Source organism: Cebus imitator, unplaced genomic scaffold (genome assembly GCF_001604975.1).
Source record: "Cebus imitator isolate Cc_AM_T3 unplaced genomic scaffold, Cebus_imitator-1.0 Scaffold206, whole genome shotgun sequence".
In the NCBI taxonomy this organism is placed as follows: Eukaryota; Metazoa; Chordata; class Mammalia; order Primates; family Cebidae; genus Cebus; species Cebus imitator.
The window spans coordinates 2,921,149-2,947,668 of NW_016107521.1; the positions used below are offsets into that span (position 1 = coordinate 2,921,149).

General features: G+C 51.6%; 1 protein-coding gene across 5 annotated transcripts in view; it reads left to right on the forward strand.

The window, feature by feature from the left end:
* DENND1A (DENN domain containing 1A) overlaps positions 1 to 26,520 on the forward strand; it is a 545,115-nt gene that overhangs the window by 514,543 nt on the left and 4,052 nt on the right. For 2 of the 5 annotated variants that reach the window (XM_037745641.1, XM_017548402.2), the window contains 3 exons: positions 1,529 to 1,582; positions 8,024 to 8,112; positions 23,548 to 23,676. In XM_037745641.1, coding sequence (XP_037601569.1) covers positions 1,529 to 1,582; positions 8,024 to 8,112; positions 23,548 to 23,676 — 272 coding nt within the window. The remainder of the gene's footprint in view (positions 1 to 1,528; positions 1,583 to 8,023; positions 8,113 to 23,547; positions 23,677 to 26,520) is intronic. The other 3 variants (XM_017548407.2, XM_017548403.1, XM_037745642.1) reach the window with 3 other exon arrangements.

Here is a 26,520-nt window from a genome sequence, read left to right on the forward strand (position 1 = left end):
TAATATAATTAACCCAGTATATCCAAAATATTATTTCAACATGTAATCTAAAAGGTATTACTGTGGTGTTTGAGAGTCTCTCCTGGTGCTAAGTCTCTGAAGTCCAGTGTTTTGCACTTAGTGCACTTTTTTTTTTTTTTTTTTTTTTTTTTTTTTGGGGTTTTTTTTTTTTTTTTTTTTTTGAGATGGAGTCTCACTCTGTTGCCCAGGCTGGAGTACAATGGCACGGTCTCAACTCACTGCAACCTCCACCTCCCAGGTTCAAGTGAGTCTTCTGCCTCAGCCTCCCAAGTAGCTGGGATTACAGGCACCCGTCGTCATGCCCGGCTGATTTTTTAATTTTTTTAGGGACAGGGTTTCGCCATGTTGGCCACGCTGGTTTTGAACTCCTGACCTCAGGTGATCTGCCTGCCTTGGCCTCCAAAAGTGCTGGGATTTATAGCACATCTTAGCATGGACTGGCCGTTGGGGACACTGGCTCCTATATTGGCCAGGGCAGGTCTGGATTTTGTCCAGTTAGATATATCTTTGTGACCTGAGTGACGGAATGGGAATGAAACAACCGGAAGCCTCCCGGGGATGGCTGCGGGTCCGTGGCCTGGGTCTCGCGTGAATTTCTACTCTCCTTACTCGGGCGCCCTGTCTCCCACACCTGCAAGAGCATGGAGACAGGCAGGCTGTTGAAAGGACACCGCTGGGCTTTCAAGATGAAGCGTTTGAGCGTAGAGCTGAGAAGTCTGTACTCTACAGGTTTTGATTCAAATCCTGATTTCAAAAGCCAATCATTTTGTACAAATTTTACTTGTTCATCAGACGTTATTGAGCAGATTTTTTCCCAAGTCCCACGCAGCCTGCAGGTACAGGGATGAACCCCCTTGGAGACCGACATGTAAAAGGTCCCGTGGGGTAGCGGGTGAGGGACCCCATGCTGGTCCCACATAGCAGGAGACAAGGAGGCAGTGCGAGTCGAGGCAGCACCCAACCTGACGGGCTCTTGAAGGACAAGCACAGTCCGGCTGGAGCCACCCGTTCCACCCGGAGGGCAGTGGGAAACTAGGTATGAGAGCCCAGGGCTACTTAAAGGGCCTGCCCAGGGCGGGCATGGGTGAAGGTTGAGAAAGATCTGTGTGGGACACAGTGGGGTCCCGGTCTTGAGGGACATACAGCGCCAGCCCCAAGCCTTGAGCAGGCACTCAAGGACAGGAGGGGGCGTGAGAGATCTGGAGAGGGTGTGGGTGGCCGTATTGCACCTGGGAAGGCCCCCGGGCCCGTGTGGAGCACGGTGGAGGGCGGAGCTGGGGGCCTTGTCGGGAGATGATTGCAGTAATCCAGTCTGGAGACAGGCTAGAAAGAAAGAATGGGCAGAGGAGCCGGCCTCAGAGGTGGACAGTGGGGACAAGGCGGGAGGCATCAAGGATGGCCCTCTGGCTCTGGCTCAGGTGACTGGGTGCCTTCCCCAGGCCGTGTGTGGAAATGCATTGAGCCTTCTCAGCGTTTCCTGATGTTTTAAGTTTCCACTTTAATGCAGCTGCAGAGACTCCGTCCCACCCGACTGCCTCCCAAGATACAGCGCTCGAGGCCCGTGAGTAGCCGGCGGTTCCGCCCTCCCCACCTAACACTGCCTGAGCCGTCCTCCCTCAGCCTGACTAAACCTCCGGAGTTTGGACCCTCCTGCCTGGCAAAAGAGAACCGGGAATTGGGTTTTTCAGCTTCCCTGTCTGTGTGGCATGAGCTTGCATTTTCTGGGCTTCTCTCGCTTTTTTTCTGAATAAGTTTGGTGACTTGCAGATCAGAGCTGTAGGTAGCAAGGGGGTCACTGTGTGGTGTGTGTGCTATGTGTGCATCATCTGAGCAAGTCTCACAGGGTGAGCAAGAGGTTCAAAGCCTTCCTCCATTCGCCTATTCCTCACAAAGGAAGCAGAAGTCTGGGGGCAGGGGTCTCCTTCCTGCCAGATCTTGGTCTGGAAATGTGTTTGTACCTTCCTGCGGGTGGAGGCTATGTCCAGAGAGTGCGGAGCCAGCTCTTATGGAGACAGGTACCGCTCCCCTGCCAGGCCTTCCTTGGAGATCCGCCTTCCCATGTAAAGTGCCAAGTAAGGGGCATGGTGGTGCACGCCTGTAGTCCTAGCTACTCAGGAGGCTGAAATGGGAGGATCACTTGAGCCCAGGAAGTTGAGGCTACAGTGAGCTATGATTGTTCCACTGCATTCCAGCCTGGATGACAGAGCAAGACCCTGTCTCTTAAAAGGGGGAAAAAAAAAAGTAAGGATGGGGAAGCAGGAAAAAATATATACCCACCACCTCCTGGGAATGGGGTGGGAGGGTGAGAGATCCATCCATGGAAAAATATTGGGTCTGGGTCCCATGTTAAGTATCAGTGGAGTCATGTTCCTTGGTAGGTCAGACTTCTGCCATGCTGAGGCATGTGGACTTTAGCAGGTGCCTTGAAAGTGGGAAACCTGCCAGGACCTTTTGGTGAGGGCTGCTTACCAAGGGAGAAGTTTCTCCATCTACTGTTCATTGTGACCACCACTCTGTGGCCAGCCAAAGAGCACCCTACAACCCAGTGTCCTAACCCTCCCGCCTTCTGCAGTGCACATATCCAAATCCATCTTGTGAAGGCAAGGAGGCCGGGGCATGTAGGTGACCAGGTGAACTGCATCTGTTCACCTTGGGAGATGCACCCAGCATCCACTGGGTAGCTACTCTCTGGGTGCATGTTGGCCATTCCATGGCACTGTTCCCCTTCCCCTTCCCTCCCCTCCTACTGTGGGTGAGAGTTAGAGGGCCAGGAGGGAGGCTGGGGGGCCTTAGATGCCTTCCCCTATGACCACTGTGAGTCCACGCTCCCAGCCACACATGACAGTGGATCCATCCCATATCCCCCATCAAAGTGTGGTTGGCCCAAAGCCCCATCAGCACAGCTGGCAAGGAGCTAGACTATGTCTGCTCACTGTCTCTGGAAGGAAGACACAAGCAGCAAAAAGAAACTGCTTTGTGGGGCAGGAGGCCCCTTCTAGACTGAACCTTGTGTGACTAGTGAGAGTTTCAGTACAGTCCTTAACAGCACATATTGGGAGGCCGACAGAGGTAGGCTTGAATGCTGAAGTCGTGTGATCTGGCAAGCACTGAAGCTCTCTGAGTCTCATTTCACCTCCTGGGCTGTGCCCTCATTCCTAGAGGGGTTTTGTGAAAAGGAAAATGGATGACATTTGTAGAACACACACAGTGCCTGGCACACAGTAGCAGTTTTATTCTTAACAGGTTTTTTTTACATCCTACAGCTTCTAAGGAATGGCCCAGTTTATTAATAACTATCATTTGCCTAGGATTTTACAGTCAGCACATCATTCTTAGGTACCTCACCCCAGCTGAGCCTCACAATAGTTCAGTGAAGCAGGCATCGTCGCCACTCAGTTTAGCAATGAGAACACTGATGCTTGGTATCTTAACCCAGGTTCCTCAACTGCAAATAAGGTCATCGGGACTCTAGAACCTGTGGTCTTGCCAGCATTACAAGCTCTCTGGATCTTCCATCTTCTGATTGGGACCAGAAGAGTTTCAGGTTTCAGTTTGTTTCGGATTTTGGAATATTTGCATGATACGTCCTGGTTGTGTGCCCCAATCCAAAATCCAGAATACTCCAGTGAGCATTTCCTTTGAGCATCACATTGGGGCTCAAAAAGTCCGGGATTTTGGAGGGTTTCAGATTTTGGATTTTCAGATTAGGGATACTCAACCTATATAAAATGCTGGGGGAGAAAAAAATTCAGTCAAGAAAACAAATAACCAGCAGCAGCTGAGATGTCTGTGGAATCTCCAGTGTTAGGTCTTGCAGAGACACGGAAGAGAAGAGAATGAATATTCATTGAGCACCATTCATGGTGCCTAGGACTGTGCTGGGCCCTTGTGTGATGATTATCTCATTTGTCCAGCCCAGAGCAGGCAGATGCTATCTCCCTAATTTATGGCCAACACCGCAGGGACGATGATAGGCCTGACGACAATCCTGCCTTTGAGCCCAGCTTGCCTCTCTCTACTGTCTGTCTTTGTTTTCTAGCAAACAGCCTCCCGTTAAGCCAAAGTCAGCAGCAGGTAGCCCTTAGAATTCCCCTCGGAGGCTCGGGATCCTAAGCGGGCAAGGAATCTTTTGGAAGTCATGATTCAGGGAAGGATCACTCCCCTTAGAAAAATTGAAGTATTGGAGACAGCTATAGTGGACTCCAGGTTGTCTTACTAGTGTGGGGATCTGTGCAGATGGAGGGGTGGGCAGCCGCATCCATGCAGCCGGGGACTTGGGGAGACAGACGCTCTGAGACACTGAGCAGCAGTGGCCTCAGGCACTGAGCTAATGCAGGAGGCGACTAGCCTGGCACTAGCTTTGGCTGGACCTGCTGGGTTGATGGCATGCTAAAGAGGCAGGGGGGCCTAGGAGGACCAGCTCTCCTAGGCTTGGAAGTTAGAGACGCCTGCCCTGGTTTGAATTACAGCTGGGCCACTTCCGGGCTGTGTGACCTTAGGCAGGATCCTCAACTTCTCTGAGCTTTAGTTTCATCATCTGTAAAATGGGTTTACCTGGTAAGGGTAATGAGATTGTATATGTACAGTGGCCACCACAGTCCCTGGCATGTCCCCCGCACTACTTCTGCCAAGCCACAGCACTAAGAGACCAGTTTGGGAGTCACAGAAGGTTGGTGCTTTCTGGGCCGCTAGGCACCATTGATTCTCCATGCACTGAGGCAAGCATTTCCAGTGCACACTGCCACACACTAGGTGGGAACTGGGGAGACTCGGCATATGGAAGCCCGCAAGCGCCTCGAAGAGGACAGCCTACCAACTTCCCATGTCAGGGGCCACCGGCCACCAGCGTGGCTTTGCTGGGTCACTTAGCCACAAATGTTCCAGACAGAAGTGCAGCTGTTGGCCCAGAGTAGCAGGGGTGGGGGAGGGTCTAGCCATTCAGACTTTCTGGAAGGAGCTTTGTAGCCCGGCACCTGTGGCTGGAGTTCAGATGTTACCCGAGGATTTGGGTTTTCTTTTTTAAAAGAAGAAAAAGGAAAGAGCAGAAGAAAACCATTCCAGTGTCTCATGGACGAAGGGGCATGGGTTGGGGCCTGCCAGGGAGAGGCAGGCTGCTGTCAGCCTGCTTGTGAAGCGCTTTATAAGCCCTGTATTTATTATTTCTTGCTCACCATTAAAATCAAATGTACTCAGTGCTTTTGTATTCAATACACATTTAACCCTGCCGACTTAGATTTCTCAGGTTTTAAATCCAGTGGGGAATTGGCTGGCTTCCCAAGTTTCCCCTCCAGTCCCCCTTGAACAGAGCTGGAAATCTCTGTTTAGCATTTTCTCCCCTGGCGCGGCTGGGACCCTCACGCCGCTGGGGCCAGTCACTGTTGTGTGCCTGCGAGGTTCTTCATCCCCAATGCCCACCCTTCCCAAGCACCCTGAAAAGACAGGTGTGATCGCTGAAATATGACGAGACTTGTCTGTATCGTCTGTGATTTGGGCTTAATTAAACCATTTTGTCTGTGTGTATCTGTGCCTGGTTGTGGTCCGCCACCGTGTGAGTGTGTGTGTGATTCACAGATGTGCCTTCACCTCTTGCGCGTGCCTCTGTGAGTGTGTATTTGTGAGATTTGTGTACATGGAAGTCAGGAGGCCTCCATGTATCTCGGGATGGTCCTGTCTGCAAGGGTAATTTTGTGTCTGGCTTTGACCACACCAGTCAGGTGTGTGTGACTCCGGATGGGTCGGCAGCCGCGCTGGTGACCCACCGCCTCTGGGTCTGGCGTGTCTTTCTCTCCCTCCCCAGCCTCGGCGGCTCCGGCGCTCCCCGCCCCCCGCCCCTCCCCCCCTGCTCTGTCTGTTTTATCATCCCTAATGAAGCAGTCTCCTCCACCGATCCCGCTGATTGCCAACCCATTCCTTTTGTTTGTTGGCGCTGAGCCATTCAGCGGCACTCTGACAGCTCAGCTCGTCTAATTAGCTCTGTTGTTCTTTTTCCCCATGTTTCACCACGTTGCAAGTTCAGTTGAAGTTGCCACAAACTTAATCCCCCCATTTCAGCCACAAGTTCACATTCTTAACCCGCCTTTATTGTAGCGAGGAGCAGCCCTGTGCAAGGACGAGCTGACAGGCCTTAAAGTCTGACCTTTCCTGAAAGCTCTGCCCCAGGGCCCCCAGGGCAGGGACAGAACTGTCCCTTCACCCTAACCCACACTCCCACCTTTTGTGGGGAGAAGTTGGGGGTGGGGATCATTCCAGCCAGGTGACCCTGCTTACAAGCTGCCAGAGCTGGGGAAAGCAGTTGAGAGTTAGAAGGGGTGCGGGGATACCCACTTGTTTATTCAGCCCATGTTGACTAAATGTGAGTGTGTGGCAGGCCCGGTTCTAATAATGATGATACTAGCAACGTCATCACGCGCTTCTCAGATTCCGAACAGCAGCATTCATTTGTTTCTGAAAATCTTGCTGAGCGACCATGACACACCAGGCAGTCCGCAGAATGCTAGGCAGGGACAAGAGAATCCTAAAACTCATCTTCTAATCCAGAGACATCCCCGCCTCGTCTTCCTTTTGTTGTTGATAGGAAGGGACACCCAGGTCACGGAGCAGGATGCGCATTTATTGAGCCCCCACTATGTACCGGACCCCATGCAGGGCTTCCCTGTATCTGGTCTTCACAATCACCCCATAGACAAGACAGCCAGTTTGGTGGAATGCACTTGGTGTTTACCACATCCCTGATCTGCCAAACCAGTCTGAGATCAGACTGGCCACTCCACAGGAAAAACTTTGGTTAGATCAGGCGTGTGCAGACCTGAGGGCTTGATGAGACTCCATAGAGACTTGTCTTTCATGCAGCCAGCTTCTGTAATCTGTGTTCCTAAGCCACTGTGCTGTGTCGCCCACAAGCTTCTGGGGGGCGAGGGGTTTGATGTTCAGGAAAAAGGGCAGGCAGGAAATGGAGTGTGCACCCGCTCTCCTTCCCTGTCTGTCCTGGAAAGTAAGCAATTGTGGCATCCCATCCGTAGAGATAGCAAGCCCCCCTGCCCTGGTAGGCGCTCGGTTGGTTGTGTTGGCACTGAAATTCAGAAATAGACTTTCTCTGCGTAGCTCTCAACTTGTCTCTCAGACACTGGGAGTGTACAGAGATGGCCGTGCCAAATTTAAAGCCATGTAATGTTGATTGGACCAAATGAGTGTCCTTCTAAGGGCAGCCTAACCCCTATCACAGGCTCTGGCGGGGGATCAAGGGATGAAGACATCTTTTTCTGTGGGCCCTCATCTTGGTTTCAGAGGCAGCAGGTCAGGAAAACCCATCTCGCTGCTGCAGCAGCAGCTGTGGGGTTAGGAAGCTGTGTCCCTCCTGGTGTGCCCACTGCAGACCCTCCCAGTGGGTCTCCACGGTGCGCGCGGCTACACGAGATGTGCAGCATCCAGGCTGAACCCCCTGGGAGGAGTGGCACAGGGATACCCTGGGAAGCAGAGAAATGGTTTGTATTGCCACTCTCTCATGCCTCTCTTAGAGAGGAAAATAAGCACCCTGTGATTCTGCTGTAAAAAGAGCAAACGAAGCATGTGTACCCTAAAAACAAGTCTGAGTGAAACCCTTTCTTTCTACAAAACCAGCTTATGGGTGTCAGAGGAAGATGGGAGGGAATTGTCACTGATAAGGGGCCTCTTTGTTCCGGGTCCTATGTAGACATCATGTCATTGGACCCTCACTGCAGCCCTTCGAGGAGACTGGTGGAACTATCCTCATCTTGCAGATGAAGAACCGAGCTTTCCAGGAGCACCCTTCTGATTTGAATAGGCCACAGAATTCCAGTTAATGTGTCTATCTGCTGCCAATTAGATGGTGATGTTTCTATGATAGGCCAGGCTTTTATAGCCTGTAGCTTTGAAAATCCCTAAACATTTTGTGGGGGGTGGCGTTTATTCAAGTCTTCAGAATGTTCCTGTATGGCTTTTCCAACTCACTTCTTCTTGGGGGCCTCCCCCGTACTCCCTCCAGGTGCGCCCACCTCGTCCACATGTCGTTAAGAGACCAAAGAGCAACATCACAGTGGAAGGCCGGAGGACGTCTGTGCCCAGCCCTGAGCAGTGAGTGCCCCATCGCGCCTCTCCCTCTGTCTGCAAGAACCCTCTGTCTGCAGGGCCAGCACTTTGTGGAGCCTAAGCGTGGAGCCCCAGCCTTTGTGAGGCTTCCCTGGGGCCCCCAGCGGGTGTTTCACAAAGGGGTCATTCAGGGAACAGGGCTTGATCTTTTACTCGGTCTGGTTGTCACACCAGCAGGAGGCCCCAGAGGCCAGGGAGCGAGGCACTTGGGCTGGATTTCGAGTGGTGAGGTCCAAAGGGTGCTTTGCTGGGTTCAGAAGAAGGTCCTAAGCCTCTTGTGCTGAAGAAGCCGAGTCACTAGGTGAGGGTTAGAACCTGGTCAAGAAGGCCAAGTGTTGAACTGGGCCCACCCACCTTCCTAGTCCTCCATGGCCGAGATCTGTATACGACTGCCCTTATCCACTGCCGCAGCCCCACCAGGACCCTTTGCCCACCTGTGCCACAGCATTTATGTTACTGTGGTTTGTCTTACCCACCTCCCTGAGACACGGAACTCCCTGGGTGTTATGCCCAGCACCTCCCGTAGGACTGGCCTAGAGTCACCTACCCAGGAGGCATGGGGTAGATGAGGTGAATGAGTCAGAAAGACAAGCAGTGGCCTGAGATAGAGCTGCCTGCAGAGGGTGAGGCGGAAGGCTGCCGACAGCGCTGAGTCCAGACCACAGCCGTCTGCAGACAGTAGCGCTGCTCCCCTTTGTCTGCAAGGCACGCAGCCCTCGGTCTCTATCCAGACAACTCAGCGGCGACACGCTGGCTTCCTGTGATGCCTAGAAAAAGTGCATGAGTTCATCTTGGTCTAGGATTGCAGGAGGAGTCAGAAAAATTACCCCAGGGATCCTGAAGTTCTTTGGGTGGAAAGGGCCCCCGTGTCTGGCTGGCTCTCAGAAAATATCTCAGGGAAAGAAGGTAAGGGACATGGCAGGTCCGAGGCAGAACTGGAGCGAGAAGGGAAAAAATGATTCCAAATGCCAAGCTGGGCCTAACCCAAGTTGTAGTTCACTTCAGCGCTCAGGGATTCTCTAGTTGATAAGGGTATACGGTCTTTAAGGAACCAGCCCACCCAGAAAGCCCTCAGACTTTGCCCAGAAAGTCGTGGAATTGTGTGTGTGGTGTGTGTGCACGTGATGGCACACAGGGATACTCAGTTATGAGATATTTGGAAGAGAGGACTCCTGAAGTTGGGTGTAAGTTTAACTTTTGCTCTGCACAATAGCCTGGTGGGAACATTGAGGGATGGATTATGATTGCCCCCTTGTGGAGAGAATGCTACATGGCACCTGAGTGCCTCCGACTAAAGATGCCTCCTTAAGGGGATGAAATTTATCTCATTTCTTTAAAGTCGCCTCTTTAAAACTGGACTAAACCTTTTAGACACTGAACCAGGATACAGGGTCACAGGCCTGTTGTTACTGAGATGTAAGCCAGAACATTCCTGCATTACACAAAATCACCATTTCAACACCAGCTATACTCCACATCCTCCAGAAAAGCATTACCAATTTTGTTCCCAATGAGAGGCTAGACTCCTCATCACATCGACTCACGCCGTTGCTTTTCCCTGCTGGGCAGAGGGGCCGACTCCGCAGTGTGTGCCAAAGAGCCGGTATCTGATCATCCCATTTTCCCACTTATCACCTGAACTGTGTCAGTATCACTTTTCGGTTTGTTGGTTGGGTTGACTGGTTTGTTGTTTGTTTCAGTATGTCCTGTTTTCCACTTCTGTTGGGAAATATTTGGGGTTGAAATAAGCCAGCAGGAGCACGGGAGCCAGTTTGGTGGTTGGCAAACTAACAGCAATAGAAAACAAATGACAGGTTTTCTGTGACCATACGTCACAGCTCAGCCCACAAGGAGAGAGAGGGGCAGGTTTCAGGACGTCATTCCAAGGATTTCTGCTCACGTTTGTTTAACGAGGAAGGGGAGGTTGTTCTCCCTTAATGCCAGTGGCATTTCTGGTGCAACCCACTGTTTTTCTACGTCTCTTCCCATGCTGCCTCCCCCACCCCCCCATGGTGCTCCTCCCCTTCCAAATGTCATGTCACAACAGCACTTGGATGTGTTTTTCTTAACTGTCATCAGCTCCAGCTGGCAGGACCAACTTCTTGAAACACAGGAAGCATCCAGCGGAAAATATTTTAATAAAACAGACTCCTCATAAAATATTGTTTGGGGGAGGGGGAGGAAACCGTCTCCACCAATCTGTTGGCATTGTATTGAGAGATGTGACAAGACAGGCCGGCAGCAGGGGCCCAATCCTAATGGGCCTTTGTTGGGTGGTGATTCTGTGTTGGGCACACAGACTTGGTGCCTGGCCCTTTCATCTGGCCTGGGTTTTCTTGAATCACAGATCTTCATCTCCACTGGGAATATCAAAGTGCTTCGGAAACTTAGAGGATTGGGGCAGCGGAAGGGGATGCAGGATGTCTGAAGTGGAGGGGAGAGATTCAGTCCTCCTGACTTCTTGCCTCAACTCTCACTTCTAATTGCACATTAAATAACCAGCTTTGGCCAGGCAGGGTGGCTCAACGCCTGTAATTCTAGCACTTTAGGAGGCCAAGGCAGGCAGATCACCTGAGGTCAGGGATTCAAGACCAGCCTGGACAACATGATGAAACCTTGTCTCTACTAAAAATAGAAAAATTAGCAGGGTGTGGTGGTGCACCCCTGTAATCCCAGCTACTCGGGAGGCTGAGGCAGAAGAATCACTTGAACCCAGAGGCGGAGGCTGCCATGAGCTGAGACAGCACCACTGCACTTCAGCCTGAGCAGCAGAGTGAGACTCTGTCTCAAAAATAAAATAAAATAACCAGCTTTGTGGGCAGCAAGATAGGGCTGATTAAGAGCTAGATTGTCTCCTGGAGCCGCTGAGCACTCTGGGACTCATCAGGGCTCAGAAGCACCAGCCAGCAGCTCTCTGGCCAGTCCACCCATGAAGTTCATTTCTTCCTTCCCAGCCGATGTCCATCCCTCTGTCGTTCCGTCTGTCCATTCATGCATTCAGCAAAGTATCTTTGAAAACCTACTAGGCGAAGCTACGTAAGATTTGTTTAAAGGAGGCCTTAAAAGGGAGTTCCCATGCTGACTCTTGCATTGACTTGCATTTTCCCAAAATGAAATTTTCCTATGTCACATTTTCTTTTTGGATTAACAGTGGGTTTCCTAGCCCCTTAAAACTGACTGTTGGCAATTTCTGGGCAAAATATTCCCTCTACTTTTCAGGTAACATTACTTGGCTAATATTCAGTTACTAAATCTCTTCAAGAAGTACTGGCTACTTCCATCACTATTGAGAGCACAGCTTATGAGACACCTCCAGGCTTCTCTGTGGCTGGGATCAGGGTAGGAGGGATCCCACAGGAGAGGCTGTGAGTTAGACACCCGTCAGCAGGGGGCACGGTGGAGCACCCATTGATTTCTAGGCCCTCTTGGGCCTCGCATCGTTTCTTCTTCCAGAGTGGAAGCTCAGGCTCAGAATGGGAATTTGACCAGTCTTCCCAAGGTCGCCCAGTTGAAAAGTGGCCAGGCCGGCATTCAGAATTCTTGATTTCATTCTCTCCATGACACTCTGATGCTGTCCTTGGAATGGGGCCCTTCAAGGTCCATCTTTACTCTGGTTTTGCCCAGAGAGACAGCCCCACATCGTAATTGGAGATGCCTGCCCAGCAGGCCACCCTTCCTCTCTGGCTCCCTGAAGGCCGGAATTGGGAACCGGATCTGTTCAGTCTTCTTACCGCCAAAGAAATTGTGTGAACTGGTGCCTGAGTGTTTCTTCTTGAGGAAGGAAAGAGAAATGATGTTTACTGAACATCCCTTAAGACTGTCAAAGGTCTTAGCTGGGCATAGTAGCATACACCTGTAGTCCCAGCTACTCAGGAGGCTGAGGCAGGAGAGTTCCTTGAGGCTGGGGAGTTGAAGGTTGTCGTGAGCTGAGATCACGCCACTGCACTCCAGCCTGGGCCTCAGAGCAAGACCCTATCTCAAAAAATAAAATAAAAAAAGATTGTCAAAGGTAGGTGGTAACTTTCCCATTGAACAGATAGAGAAACTGAGGCTCAGAGAGACTTTCAGTAATTTGCCCAGAGTTTCTTAGGACAAGGAAATGGTAGGATCAGGTGTCTGATGACAGAGGCCTAGTCCATTATTCTCTACTAACTAAGCTTTTCATTAAGAACCTAATTATTGCCAGGCATCGTGGCTCACAGCTGTAATCCCAGCAACTTGGGAGGCCAAGGCAGGTGGATCACTTGAGGTCAGGAGTTCAAGACCAGCCTGGCCAACATGGTGAAACCCCATCTCTACTAAAAATACAAAAATATTGCTGGGTGTGGTAGCTCATGCTTGTAAGTCCAGTTACTAGGGAGGCTGAGGCAGGAGAATCACTTGAACTCAGGAGGTGGAGCTTTCAGTGAGCCTAGATCATGCTGCTGCACTCCAGCCTGGGTGACAGAGCTAGACCCTGTCTCAAAAAAAAAGAAACAAAAAAAGTGGGCCGTGGTGGTTTCCGCGGGGTGTGCATGTCTGCCAGGCCCCAAGTTATATTCCTTCTGGCCTTCCAGGTATAGGGGAATTGCCCATCCAACTGGATGCTTAGAAAGAGCCAATGGCAGGCTCTGAAAGGTAGCACTGTGGTCTGAGCCCCTGGGCCCCTCAGGATGGCACACTGCAGACTAAAGCCAAGGCAGGGAGTGACACACTGAGCCCCGGGCTCTTCTCTCTGCCAGGCAGCGCGTCATTTGTTCCCTCTGGGAGGCGGCAGTAGGGGCCGGAGCACTGGCCCTCACAGAGTTGCTGAGAGTATGCAGGAGACCATTCTGTGCATCTGCCCCATTTAATCTCCACAGCCCAGATGTAGGTGTCTTCTGAGTCTTCAGGCGGAGGGGCTTGCAGTGGTTGTGGGTCTGAGGGGCCCCTCCTGACCACCTGCATGCAGAGCCGGGTTCTTTCCACTGCACGCCTTGCCTCCTAACGGATGAGACACTGAGCACCCTCCAGTCACACGAGGGTCTTGACTGGCTGCATCCTGGTTATTTGAAGTTCTACTGTTCTAAGTAAGAAGGGTCCAGACTCAGCCACCAAGGCCCAGGACTGTCGCGCAGCTCACCTCTCTGGCCAGATCCATGCAAAATCTGCTCTTTTTGGGTAATTTTTGGTTTGTAAAAATTACCCAGTATCCTGATAGACAATCTGGAAGACTAGGAGAAAGAGACACGTTCGTTCTGAATCCCATTAGCTCATTCCACTGCTTCCTAGCGCTCCTGTAGCTCCCCGCCCAGTCTTCAGCCTCCATGTCTTTGACAGAGCTGCAGCTTCCTTGCAGTATGCCAGCATGTGGACGTGTTCCGTGTGTCTGTGTAACGCCTGTGATCTGTGACTGCAGAGGATCTCGTTGTGTGTATGTTCATGTCTGCCTACCCATTGCCCTCATGCTGGATCTTTAGATTCTTTCCAGCTTTTCATTCTTATGAAAAATGTCAGGGTAAATATCCTTATTCTAGGCCAAGCACGGTGGCTCATGCTTGTATCCAGCACTTTGGAAGGCCGAAGTGGATGGATCACTTGAGGTCAGGAGTTCGAGACCAGCCTGGCCAACATGGCAAAACCCTGTCTCTACTAAAAATACAAAAATTAGCCAGGTGTGGTTGCACACACTTGTCATCTCAGCTACTCAGGAGGCTGAGGCAGGAGAATCACTTGAACCTAGGAGACAGAGGTTCCAGGGAGCAGAGATCATGCCACTGTACTCCAGCCTGGGCAACAGAGTGAGACTCTTAAAACGGAAAAATAAATGGAACTGTTGACAACTCTCATTAACTAGGAATACGCTAAGCACTTGACATTCACCATTTCATTTAACCCTCACAAGAAACATGTAGGGGTAGCTCTTGTGAGATCTATTTTACAGAAATAGCTGAGACCTCAAGAGGTTGTCACTGCCCTTGGTCACACGGCTAGTTAGTAGCAGAGGTGAGCCTCAAACATGCCTCTCTAATGCCAGAAGCCTTTATCCTTAACCAGTCATAAGAAGATTTCTGCTCCATATTGCTGAATAACTTTCTAAAAGAATTGTACCACCTCATACTCTCACCAGAACGGGACTCCCAGAAATCTGGTTCTGAGGGACCAAGAGGAACATGTGACTGGCATTCAAACATGTCTCTGATTCCTTCTGGACAAGAAAAACTTCCGCAGGCCATGCCAGCTACGTAGACAGTGTGTACCCCAAATGTCCAGCCCATGCTGCCTAGGAATTGGAGCGTCTGATCCTCTGAATTGCACTGCGTGACCCCAGCACCAAAGCCCCAGAAGATTAAGATCAGAAGAAGCTGTCAGAAGCATTTAGTGAGAAAACCCCTCCCGAAGCCCAGGTCTCAGAACGCTTTGCAGTTGACTCTTTGGACACTTGCACCCGTGCTCTGGCAGAAGCTGGCATGTGGCTTGTGCACGTTCAGCGGCCTCGTCCTCCTCGGGCCTGGCCTCAGCACAGCCCTGAGCAGTTCAGTCGCTCCCAGCTGTGGCTCACACAGGAGTAGAGCATGTTTCCTCCTGCACAACCTCACAGCTGCCCTGCGGGCGTGGGCCCATCACTTGGATAGTGGCCTAGTGCGTGGGCAGAACTTTGGCATCCAGCAGGCCTGAGTCAGCGTCCTGGCCAACCAGGCACCAGCCCGGACGCTCTGGGTATGTCTCCTGGCCCTCTTCGCTTACCGCGATGCCTGTTAACATCTCCAGGAGCAAGGCTGGGGAAAATGCCCCCAGGAGGCACTGGCATCCTGAGTGAGCCGGGTATGTGACCTCCCGTCCCGCCTTACCTGCTGAGGTGGCTGCCACAGCCTCAGCACTGCAACACCCCTGACACCCCCATGAACTGCCCACTCTCTCCCTCCCACGCCCACAGTCCCCTGCGCTTCTCCTGATCTGGCAGTGACCTGCCATGTTGTAGTTTTCCCTTCATCTCACGCACACCAGGCGCACCAGTAGTCTGTGAGCTCCTCCTCAGCTTTGACTCTCCAACTCCCAGACCAGAGCCAAGCCCAGACCTCTGCTCAGAGATGTTTCCTGGGTGAATGAGCAAAGGAATCTGTGAAGGCAGAGTGCGGCTTGCAGTCAGGAACCCAAGAGGCGGGGGAGGGGCGTCTAGTAACAACCACAAACAGATGAAGAGTACCTACTGCGTGCCGGGTGTGATTAGGAACTGCGTATGAAGCTGCTAGTGCAGCCCCGGCCCTCTAAGAGCCAGGAACTGTGCTCAGCCCCAGGAGCCAGTCTCCAAGATGCCAGCTGGGCCCTTGGCCCCAGGGGGTAGGGGCAGCTGTCTGGGCTCTACCCCCTGGCACGCTGCCAGGGCCCACTCCCTGAGCAGCCAGGAATCCAAACACATGAGCAGAAGGTCACAGACCCAATTAGCAGGGCTAGAGGCTTCTGGCCTGACCCTCCCCCCAGTGCCCCCACACACAGTGGATTCTGGGCCCTGGAGACAAAACCAAGCCTGAAGCCAGCCATGGAGCCTGAACCTAGCCCGGAAAAGCAGGAAGTGCCAAGGAGACCTCATCTCTGTCCCCAGGATCCCCCAAGGATCTGTAGCAACACAGGGCCCATTTGTATGTCACCACTTCTGCCTGGCAACTAGGAAGGAAGGACTTTTCCCAGGAGCTGTCACCACAGGAGGAGTTAATTCCAGCTGGAAAACTGAACCTTGGGGATGCTTTAGGAACAGGAGCCTCGTCCTCAAGACATGACTGATTTCAGTCACCCCTGAAGGGCTTTACCATCCCACCCAAGACCTCTGCCTCTTCCAGATGCCACATTGCCATTTCTCCAGTGCCTGTTTTGTGCCCACTAATTTCACAAGTGTTGTTTTGGTTGAACTCTCTGTTCCCCAAAAAATCTTCATAGCCTGGTCATTCAACCATGAGGGAGCCGCAGCTGTACCCAGTGGAATGATGTGCCCTCAGTCCAGGATGTGCACCCAGGGCAGCCAGGTCCCACGGCCACTGCTTTCTTCCCCCACCGCTGCCGCCACGGTTCCCGGAAGTCAGTCTCCAGATCTGGGCTCTGGGATGGAGAGGCCGTCCTCAGGATGAGCAGCAGGGGTTCTGCACAGTGTCTCTTCCCTGCAGTGGAAAGTGCCCCCAAGGAACCCCCAGCCCCATCTTCCCTCCACCACAGAGTCTGAAGCCCATGTCCTGTGCTTGGGCCTCTGCCTATGTGAGTGTCCACCCAGTGGCCGTGGAAGGGCTTCTCGGGGCATGCTGGGGCATGGGTATGGATGTGTGAAATTGGCATTCATGATTTTTGAAAGCAGGAAGGAGTGAGCCTACAGACTGAGAAGTAATTAAATAGATGCACGAATAAAGGCTGGAAAAGCCAAGGGCACAACCCAAGAGAAGGGGACGGGCAGCCAGGCATGCTTCCTGCTTGACTGCTGCCACCCCAAGGCTTTGCGCCACCCCCAAACTTGCACATCACCTCTCATCCTTGCGCTGGCTCCGGGCTCTCCACAGCCTGGTCCCTGCCAATCTCCAGCTTCTTTTCTTGAACTCCCCACCTGACATCAAGTTCCCTGTGCCTGCCCCTCTCAGAGATGCCTCCAGGTCATGCCACATCTCCTACACTCAGGATTAAACGTGCAGCTCCGGCCAGGCACAGTGGCTCACGCCTATAATCCTAGCACTTTGGGAGGCCAAGGCAGATGGATTGCCTGAGCTCAGGCGTTCAAGACCAGCCTGGGCAACATGGTGAAGCCCTATCTCTACTAAAATAAAAACAAATTACCCAGGCATGGCAGCGCAACCTATAGTCCCAGCTACTCTGAAGGCTGAGGCACAAGAATCACATGAACACATGAGGCGGAGGTTGCAGTGAGCCGAGATCACACCATTGCACTCCAGCATGGGCAACAGAGTGAGACTGTCTCCAAAAAAAAATAAATAATAAAAAGTCCGGCTCCCACATCACATCCCAAGTGGAGCCTTGTCCAAGAGCCCTTGAGGCAGGCACACCCTTACTGCTGTCCTCTGGCAGAGCAAGTCCCAGTGCGGCAGGAAGGACCTGGTGTCCACACTCACCCATCTCCCCCCACCTCCCCTAAACCAGCTCACTGGACAGCCAGAACAGGCAGAGCACCCTGGTGATCGTGACTCGCTGCAACAATAGTTCTTCTCATCGTTGCTTTTAAGTAGATACTCACCTGCAGCTGAGCATACAGGTTCCTGCGTACAGCAGTGTCCTCTGTCGCCAGTTCTTCCTCCCTGAGAACAGTCCTAGCCCTTATCGTGGGTCGCTCAGAGAATAGCTCCAGTCCAATTCCAGAGTTTTCTCTGTGGGGCCTGCACCACTTTTGTTTACCCCAGAGATCCCACGGTCTTGGTTCAGAGCCACCTTCTTTTTTTTTTTTTTTTTTTTTTGGTGCTAGGAAGATCAGTGTTCCAGAAATCCTGGTAGTCACCTCATTGTAAGCAATGTTCAGCCTAATATTTTAATTTAATTTTTTTTTAAAGAAATGGTCTAGCTGTGTTGCCCAGGCTGGCCTGGGACTCCCAGGCTGAAGCAATCCTCCCATCTCAGCTTCTTGAGTAGCTGGAGCTACAGAGATTTCTGTGTTGTGGAATCTCTGGCAGGAGAGTGGGGGTTCCCAGATGATTCTAATGTGCTGAGATATGCCCAGCTGAGGACCACTCGCCATACCTGGAAAGTTCTGGGAAGGTAGGGACTGCCTTATTCATCCTTGAACACCTAGGAAAGACCCTGCAGAGGATACAGATGCCCAGAATCTATTTGTTAGCAGGCAGACGTGGCATGTGGACAATAGTGTATTATTCACTATGTGCTCAGCACCATGCAAAGCCCTTTACAAATACTTGCATTTAACTTTTCCCATAAGACTCTCAGGAGGGCTATAGAATCTCCATTTTACAGATAAGAAAATAAGGTTGCAAAAATGTGGAACCAGCCCAAATGCCCATCAATCAGCAAGTAGATAAAGAAACTGTGGTATAGCTATATGATGGAATACTACTCAGCCGTAAAAAGGAATGAATTAATGGCATTCACAGCCACGTATATCAAATTGGAGACTCTTATTTTCAGTGAAGTAGCTCAGGAATGGAAAAGCAAACATCGTATGTTCTCACTCATAAGTGGGAGATAAGCTACAAGGATGCAAAGGCATAAGAATGACACGACGGGCTCTGGGGCTTCAGGGGGAAAGGGTAGGAAGGGGGTGAGGAATAGAAGACTGAGCTGGGCGCGGTGGCTCAAGCCTGTAATCCCAGTACTTTGGGAGGCCGAGGTGGGTGGATCACGAGGTCAAGAGATCGAGACCATCCTGGTCAACATGGTGAAACCTCTTCTCTACTAAAACTACAAAAAATTAGCTGGGCATGGTGGCTCGTACCTGTAATCCCAGTGACTCAGGAGGCTGAGGCAGGAGAATTGCCTGAACCCAGGAGGCGGAGGTTGCGGTGAGCCGAGATCGCGCCATTGCACTCCAGCCTGGGTAACAAGAGTGAAACTCCGCTCAAAAAAAAAAAAAAAAAAAGACTACAAACTGAGTTCAGTGTGTACTCTGCTCGGGCAATGAGTGCACCAAAATCTCACAGATCACCACTGAAGAACTTACTCATGTAACCGAACACCACCTGTTCCCCAAAAATCTAAGGAAATAGAAAATTTAAAAACAAGAAAGCAAGTTAGGTTCAGGGAGGTGAAGTGACTTTTCCAAGTTGGCCTGTCTAGGAAATGGAAGAGTGGCGGGTGGTTGGACAAACTGGCACCCACCGGACAGGCAGGACCTGACCTCACCCTGGGTCCTGTCCCTGCTCATCAGCACCTGGAGCCACGTGACAGAGGGACGCAGGGACAGCCAAGACATTTACAAAGTGAAGATCCTTTGTGCCTGAGTGAAGTGATCCTTTCAAAAATAATCGCCAGCTCCCCTTCACCACCTCCGGAGACCAAGTCCTTGCTGATTTTTCCCCGTCTTTATCTCAAGTACATTTAAATGTCAATTAAATTTGAAATATCTACATTTGTCAGCATTTCATTTTGGGCCAGCGTGACGTGCTGCTGATTTGTCCACGCGATGTGACACATGAAAAAAACTCCCGAGATGCAGATCTTCCTCATTAAAAAATAAGCCGGTGCGATCCCGGCACGGCAGAGAGCATGGAGCACGTCCCTGCTTCCTGACGCCGTGTCTCTGACATGGTATTTAAAAAGGAACAGCCTCGCCTGTCACCACTGTCACATGCGCGCGCTAACCGGCGACACGTTAAACCAAACATTAGAAGGGGTTCGGGAAGTCATCTGCATGGGAACTCCATGCCAAGACGAGGTGGGCAGAGGCGGGAGCAGCCATGGGGGATGATGGGGTCTGATCTGTGACGGATGGCCAGCCTTTCTTCTGTACCAAGACTCCGGCAGCCCTCGCCGGGCAGCCAAGTTTACAGCAACCTGCCTTTTCACAGACAGCTCTTTGTGTGTGATAAAATCCAGGCAAGTGGTGGGTGGCAGACTGCAGGGGAGTAGCTGAATTGGGTTAATGAAGGAAAAGGTACTTTTTTTTTCATATTCTCCCTTAAGCTAATAAAAAATTTAAGCCTGGACGTTTTCGAAGGTTCATCCTTTATCTCTGACAAATAATCTGACTGTATGTTTCATGGGAGAACATGGGCAGCTGAATTTTAAAAAGCTTATTTTAAAACCTCACCTTTCATTAAAAGTAAAAGGGGAAACACCTTACCTCTTATTTCATTGTTTCTGACCCAGGAAACTGAAGAGACAAGATCCCATAGTGGTTGAAAGTCAACAAATCCAGATTGATTTCTCAGCTGTACCATTAGCTGCTGTGTGACCCCGGGCAAGTGACTCCCCCTCTCTGAGCCTTAGCTACTTTGTCTGCAAAATGGGGTTACAATAAAGAATTCATGAGAAATGTATGGACAGCATTTTGCCCAAGGTTTGTAAGTACTGCTAGTGTTATCATCCCATGTGGCCTGGACTTGACAAAGCTCCGATCTGACCACATCAGACGGCAAACTTCTCACCTGGGTGCGCCCCGCCCCTTTCAAGAGACAGGTGGTATATTCTGGAGGCAGCTGGGCCTCCTGTGGAAACCACTGCCCAACCAGCCTGGCCTGGCCAGTACATCCAAGTAGAGAAGGAAAGTGGCTTGTGAGCTGGAAACTGTGGTTCCCTCTCTTCCCCCACCTGCCACAGTCTCGCCAGGGTGGGAACCCCCAGCCCCCTCCACCATCACAGCAGTGTGGGAGGCACTGGATGCTGACAGTGGCCAGACTGCAGCAGCCTGATTGAATGAAGCCAAGGTGCAGCCCAGCACAGAGGCTCTGCACTCCTAGGTGTGAAGCCAGAAATTTCTGGCAGGTTGAGTGGCGTTTCACCAACGTGCCAAGCTGTGATCTGTGCTTTCTCGTTAGACCCAGTGGTGGGTGCCCGTGCGTGGATAGGCATCAGAAAGGCATTCAAGGTGGACATGACAGCCACTCGAGAGCCTCCCTCAGTTTGGCCCAGGCAGGGGCTGGCGTCCCCTCTTGTGTGTCTCCACCAAGCCCCCACTCACAGGAGAGTGAGGGCCCTGGGGGTGGCCAGTCCAGGCTGCAATCCCTGCTCACCACTTCTTCACCAGTGAAGCCCCAGTACACAGCTAGCCTGGGTCTGCTCACAACAGCCGGACTCTGAGTGCCTCATGGTTGGGTGCACAGATGGACAGATGGATGGGTGGACTCATGAAGGCCTGGTCCTCTAGAAAATCAGTATGGCGACATCTCATTAGGCTCTTGTGAGGGGTAGAAATGGCCTCTATAAAGCATAGTGCCTGCTTGTTGATTATCATCTTAAACAGTTCCTGCCTCCCCCTACCCACCCGACACGCTCACCCTCAAACATCGTCCCATTCTTCACCTCTTAACATCTCAGAACAGATGGGAGCCCAGAGAAAGAACACTTCTATGCAGCAGCCACAGTCTGGGGAAAGGGGACAGTGTGGTATAGTCCAGGAAGATGGTAAAGTGGGGGTCCCCCAGCAGGCTGGCTTTCATTCATTTGCAAACCTCCCTGACATTCATGCCCTAGCCCAGGTAGGGAGAAACAGAACAAGAAGCCAGGCCTTTCCTTGATGAACTCGACCCAGAAACAGAATGGCAAGAGGTTAACGGTGTCTGTGAAGGCCTAAGACGCACAGCCAGAGAGCTCTGCTAGAACTCCAGTGAGCTTCCCCGAAGACCCATCGAACTGAGTCTTCACCGCTGAAGAGCAGTCAGTGCTCCAAGCAAAGGTGACAGGGAGGGTGGAATATTCAGGGCCTGGTGTGCACAGAGATGTTATGCACGGCCCAAGTGCAGGGGAGGCCGACATACAGCATGGAGACTGCCCTGCTCGGAGCTCAGGCTTGGCACGGCCGCTCAGCAACGCATCCCACCAGCTCCCCAGAGTGCCGCGGAAGCCCACGGCCTGCCCACCCTCAGCCTCTCACCTGCTCAGAACAGTCAGTGCTACAGAGTGAGAGTGGGCGCCCCCTAACTTTGAAACGAGTCCCCGCAAATGCCTGCGCATTATCGTTCCTAACCCTTTGCTCCGCAGATTGATTTACTCACCATACCACCAACTGCAGCAAGATCACCGTTCAGAATGACACATTCGTAGGTTTTAGCAGGACAGTGACAACTGTGGGTTTGTGATTCAGAGAGACTCTGGTGGCCATGTGAAGGGTGGCCTTTCTGCTCTGCCTTATTCACTGTGGAGGTGGCAGGAGCCAGGCACCCTGGCCCCGAGATGCCTGCAAGTCAGGTCTTCCTGGCCTCTCCATTGAGGTGGGAAAATGCCCCCTGGACCAGAGCCCTCTCTAGTCCCGGAAGAGCTGAGTTGTGTTTTGCCGCTGACAGCCAGCAGGGCAGCCTGGGAGCAGAGAAGAGCCCAGCGCTGTGACACGCCTCTTCCCATGTGTAAGCCTGAGCTAGTGGCTTCCCCCCCAGAGCCTCGACCACCACTGCAGTTCCAGGACAAAAGTCTTTGCCAGGCCAGCCTCTGGGGTCAGTGGGAGGAAGTAGGGGTTCTGATGTGAAATTGCTGGGACGGCACCAGCCCTGCAGATTGCAGCAAAGCCCAGGCACAGGCCACTCACCCGTCCCCCGCACAGCCACTGTCTCTCATTCACTCGCCAGCTGTGGCTTTCCTGAAATAAAACCTCAAAAGAATTCCAGCACGGAAAGCAGAGAAGGGGGACAGCTTTGGCTGGGGGTGAGGGGAGAGGAGATAGCCATGCCAGCCCGCCCACCCCGCATTCTCCCCAAACTTCACTTGCCTCAGAGCAAGCCAGCCCGTAGAATGGGGCAGGGGCATGGAACACCCCTGGGTCTGCTCATACCCAGCAGGTTCAAAGCGCCTCTTGGTGGGGTGCACAGAGACACCTGTTCCCCAGCACACAGGCCAGGATTTGAACCCTGGTCTGCCTGGTCCAGCTCGCCTCTGCTGAGCACACAGCCTCTGTCTGGCAGGCCCTGGTCAGCATATAATTCATAGGAGCCAGGCGTGGAGTTTCTCCAGGCTGTGTATGTGTTTGTGTTTATAGAGGTAGGGCTCACAGGTGGTTGACAAGGGAGATGCATTTTTTATAATAATGAATATTTAATTTCCATATCACAGATGAAAAAGACTCTCTGAAGAGGCATCTGAGGGAAGCTCCAGAGAGTAGCCGCTAATCAGAAAAGGGCCTTCTCACCAGTGTGCTTCCACGTGGCTCACTTTTTTCTTGAACTTTTTTATTTTTTATTTCTTCCTGATTATTGGAGTAGATATGCTCATTGTAGAAACCGTATAAGACACAGAAAAATAAAAAGAGGCAGGAGGGAAAGAAATCACCCATGATTCCACTGGCTGTTACTGACATTTAGCCATGTACCTTTCCAGTCTTTTTTCTATGAGTTTTTCCATAAGCCAATGACACCGAATGCGGCATGATTGCAGTTCCGCCTCATCTTTACCTTTGTCTTCATGAACATTACTTTTCATGGGAGGACAAGAAGCAGCCCCTGTGCCAGATGGTGGTTGCTGAAAATGTCGGTTGTTCCATGTTTCAATATTATAAACAGCAGTGTTGAACGTCTTCAGCTGTGACTCCTTGCTAACTTTGAGGGTTAACCAAATGGAAGTGGAATTACTAGGTCCCATGTGATGGATCATGAGTTTAAGGCTCTGGACATGTAGCAAATTTAGTTTCTTTTCTGTCTAAAATCAGCTTCCTCTGCTCGGAGCCCATCAGCCCTCACCTGGGAGCCCCCACCCCAGGCTGGCAGAGGGAGGCAGGGCCTGGCGTGGAGCCCTGAGCCCTGCTTCCCACCTGCACATGAAGTTCTGAGGGCGCCCCTAACTGCCTGTTCTCTTCTCTTTTGTCTTCCTCTGCCCCAGCCTGGTAAAGCCCTTGCGACACTATGCGGTCTTCCTCTCCGAAGACTCCTCTGACGATGAATGCCGGCGGGAAGAGGGCCCGAGCTCTGGCTTCACCGAGAGCTTTTTCTTCTCTGCTCCCTTTGAATGGTCTCTCCTTCCTTCTTCCATTTCCCTGACCTCGGCTTGGTGACTCTGTGGGCCTGCATGGGGAAAGCGGGGGGCTGGTGCTGCTTGCCTTTGTGTTGGGTGGGGGTGCCTGGAGCTGCTGCCTGCCGATGTCAACATGCAGGGTGGAAGCCACCTCCACTTCTCATGGTGTCCGTTCTGCCAGCCCTACAGGGGCTGTGACAATAGAGTGAGGTGACAGGGTGATACCGGAGCACTGGTCCCCTTTCCTTAGGGGGAAAATGTGTTTGACTGCTGCTGGAATTGGTGGCTACAATTAGCCTGGTGGTTGATCTCCAAGTCCTTCTCTAGCTCAGCATGTCTTGCAAAGCCATGGAGACGGGAGTCAGAGTCTAAGTTAAAAAAGAAAACGTTCCTCATGTGAAATGTGTATATTAACGCCAGCATATCCAAGTGCTCTGATGTGCCTGACTTTTTAGATAATTTTAATCATTATTATTTATAGCCTAAGCTTCACACCAATTACAAGTAGCGATTTTAAAAGCTTCACCCACCATCCAGGCACCCCTAAAATTAAGCTGCTGTTGCCCTCCCTTCTTTATCCGCTCTTGCCTCTCCACCCACAAGTGTTTCAGAGCTGGGATTGAGCAGGTAGACAGCTTTTGTCTGTCTTCCTTGTTAACACGGTTGTGTGTTTTCAATGGGAGCCTTTAAGGGAAGGGAAACTGCCCTTTGCTGGATGCCCACGGTGTCCACAGCAACCTTCCGGGGAGCACGTTAATCGTTGTGGTCACTACACAGGAGACGTCTTTTCGAGCCTCTCCCTTGTGTCCCCTGCACCCTCTCCATTCCTAAACCCCAGCATCAGGTCCCTCCCCCTGGGGTGACTCGTGGGTTCCTCTGGGGACCTTATAATCCCCAGACTGCTCGGCCTCCTGTCGTCAACCCCACAGGGTCAGAGGGTCTTGAGCCTTTCCTGTCACCAGGTCACTGGGGATCCAGGCAAATCACTCCCCTCCCAGTGTCCTCACTTGGAAAGTAGCGGCCTTGCCGGGCGCAGTGGCTCACACCTGTAATCCCAGCACTTGGGAGGCCGGGGGCAGGCGGATCGCTTGAGGCTAGGAGTTTGAGACCAGCTTGGCCAACATGGCAAAACCCCATCTCTAAAAGAAAATACAAAAATTAGCTGGGTGTGGTGGCATCCACTGTAATTCCAGCTACTCAGGAGGTTGAGGCATGAGAATCATTTAAACCCGGGAAGCGAAGGTTGCAGTGAGCTGAGATTGTGCTTGCAGGGCTCCAGCCTGGGAGACAGAGCAAGATTCTGCCTTAAAAAAGAAGAAGAAGAAGAAAGTAGTGGCCTAAGCTGGTGTCATCCAACATCCAAGCATCGCTCATAACTTTTTTTTTTTTTTTTGAGACAGTCTCGCTCTGTCGCCAGGCACCAGGCTGGGGTGCAGTGGCATGATCTTGACTCACTGCAACCTCCACCTCCCGTGTTCAAGCAATTCTCCTGCCTCAGCCTCCCGAGTAGCTGGGACTACAGGCACACGCCACCATGCCCAGCTAATTTTTGTAATTTTAGTAGAGACAGGGTTTCACCATGTAGGCCAGGATGGTCTCAATCTCTTGACCTCGTGATCTGCCCGCCTCCTTTTGATGTATATCAAATCTGTTTCTATTTTTTTAAACGTTTTAAAAATTAGTCTTCTCCTAAGCAATAATATCTATGATATCATAGTCTTAATGTATTAGTTATTTCTGTTGCTAATTAGAACAAAAATAGGACCATTGGCATAAGAAATGTCTACCCACGTGTCAACATAAAACACCTTTTGGGAAAAGGTACCCTGCTCCCAGCCAGGAGCCCACCAGGTCAAATCCAAGGCCCAGCTCCATCATATTCTCTTTGAACTAACTGACGACTTAATTATTTAAATAATGGTGAGAGCTTACTTCCTTAGCCCGTGACCTCAGAGGTCTGGACAGGCCTCTGTGCGTGTGGGTACTTGAAAAAAAACTGGCCCATCCTAACTCAAAATGGGTTAAAAAGAACACTGTTTCCTTAAGTTCAAGAAGCACACTGACTTTAACCCTTTCGGTTGTGCTCATCTTGATGAAAGCGTCTCTAATTCCTTGGTCGGGGTGAGCGAGGGACGTCTGAAGTCTCTCAAACTTGGCTTTCATTTCCACCTCTTGTGGGTGCTGTGTGAATAGGTGAGTTATGTAATGCTCTGAGCTTCCATTCCTCATCCATAAAGTAGGGTGCAATTCCCACTTTCTGGACTGCTTGCATTGCTTCAGCGAGACGGTACTCTGATGGAGTCCCTGCCCATCACTGGGACTGTTCGATGAGTCTCCCCTATGCCCCCTCCCTGGTTCCTTCAGTGAGCCTTCAGTGTGAGCCTACTCTTGACCGCCAGGTGGTGCCCTTCCCCCACTTTACCAGCGCCATGGGTGCCTTCTCCGCCTGGCCTGGAGCCACCACCAGCCCCAGCCTTGGGGTTAGAAGAGGCAAGATGCAGCTCCCACTGGGGCTCCACTACAGGTCAGAGTTGACCCAGGCGCTGCCTCTCCATGTACCCAGTGGTAACCTGGGACTCAGGTCCATGGGACCAGAAGGCAAGTGGAACGCTTTGTGACCTGTACTTGGATCAGCTGCAACGTAGTGGTGTGCTTTTTTGTTTGTTTTGTTTTGTTTTTGTTTTCAAATAGGGTCTTGCGCTGTTACCCAGGCTGGAGTGCAGTGATGCGATCTTGACTCACTGCACCCTCTACCTCCCAAGTTCAAGTGATTCTCCTGCCTCAGCCCCCCCGAGTAGCTGGGACTACAGGCATGCACCACCACACCTCATTAATTTTTGT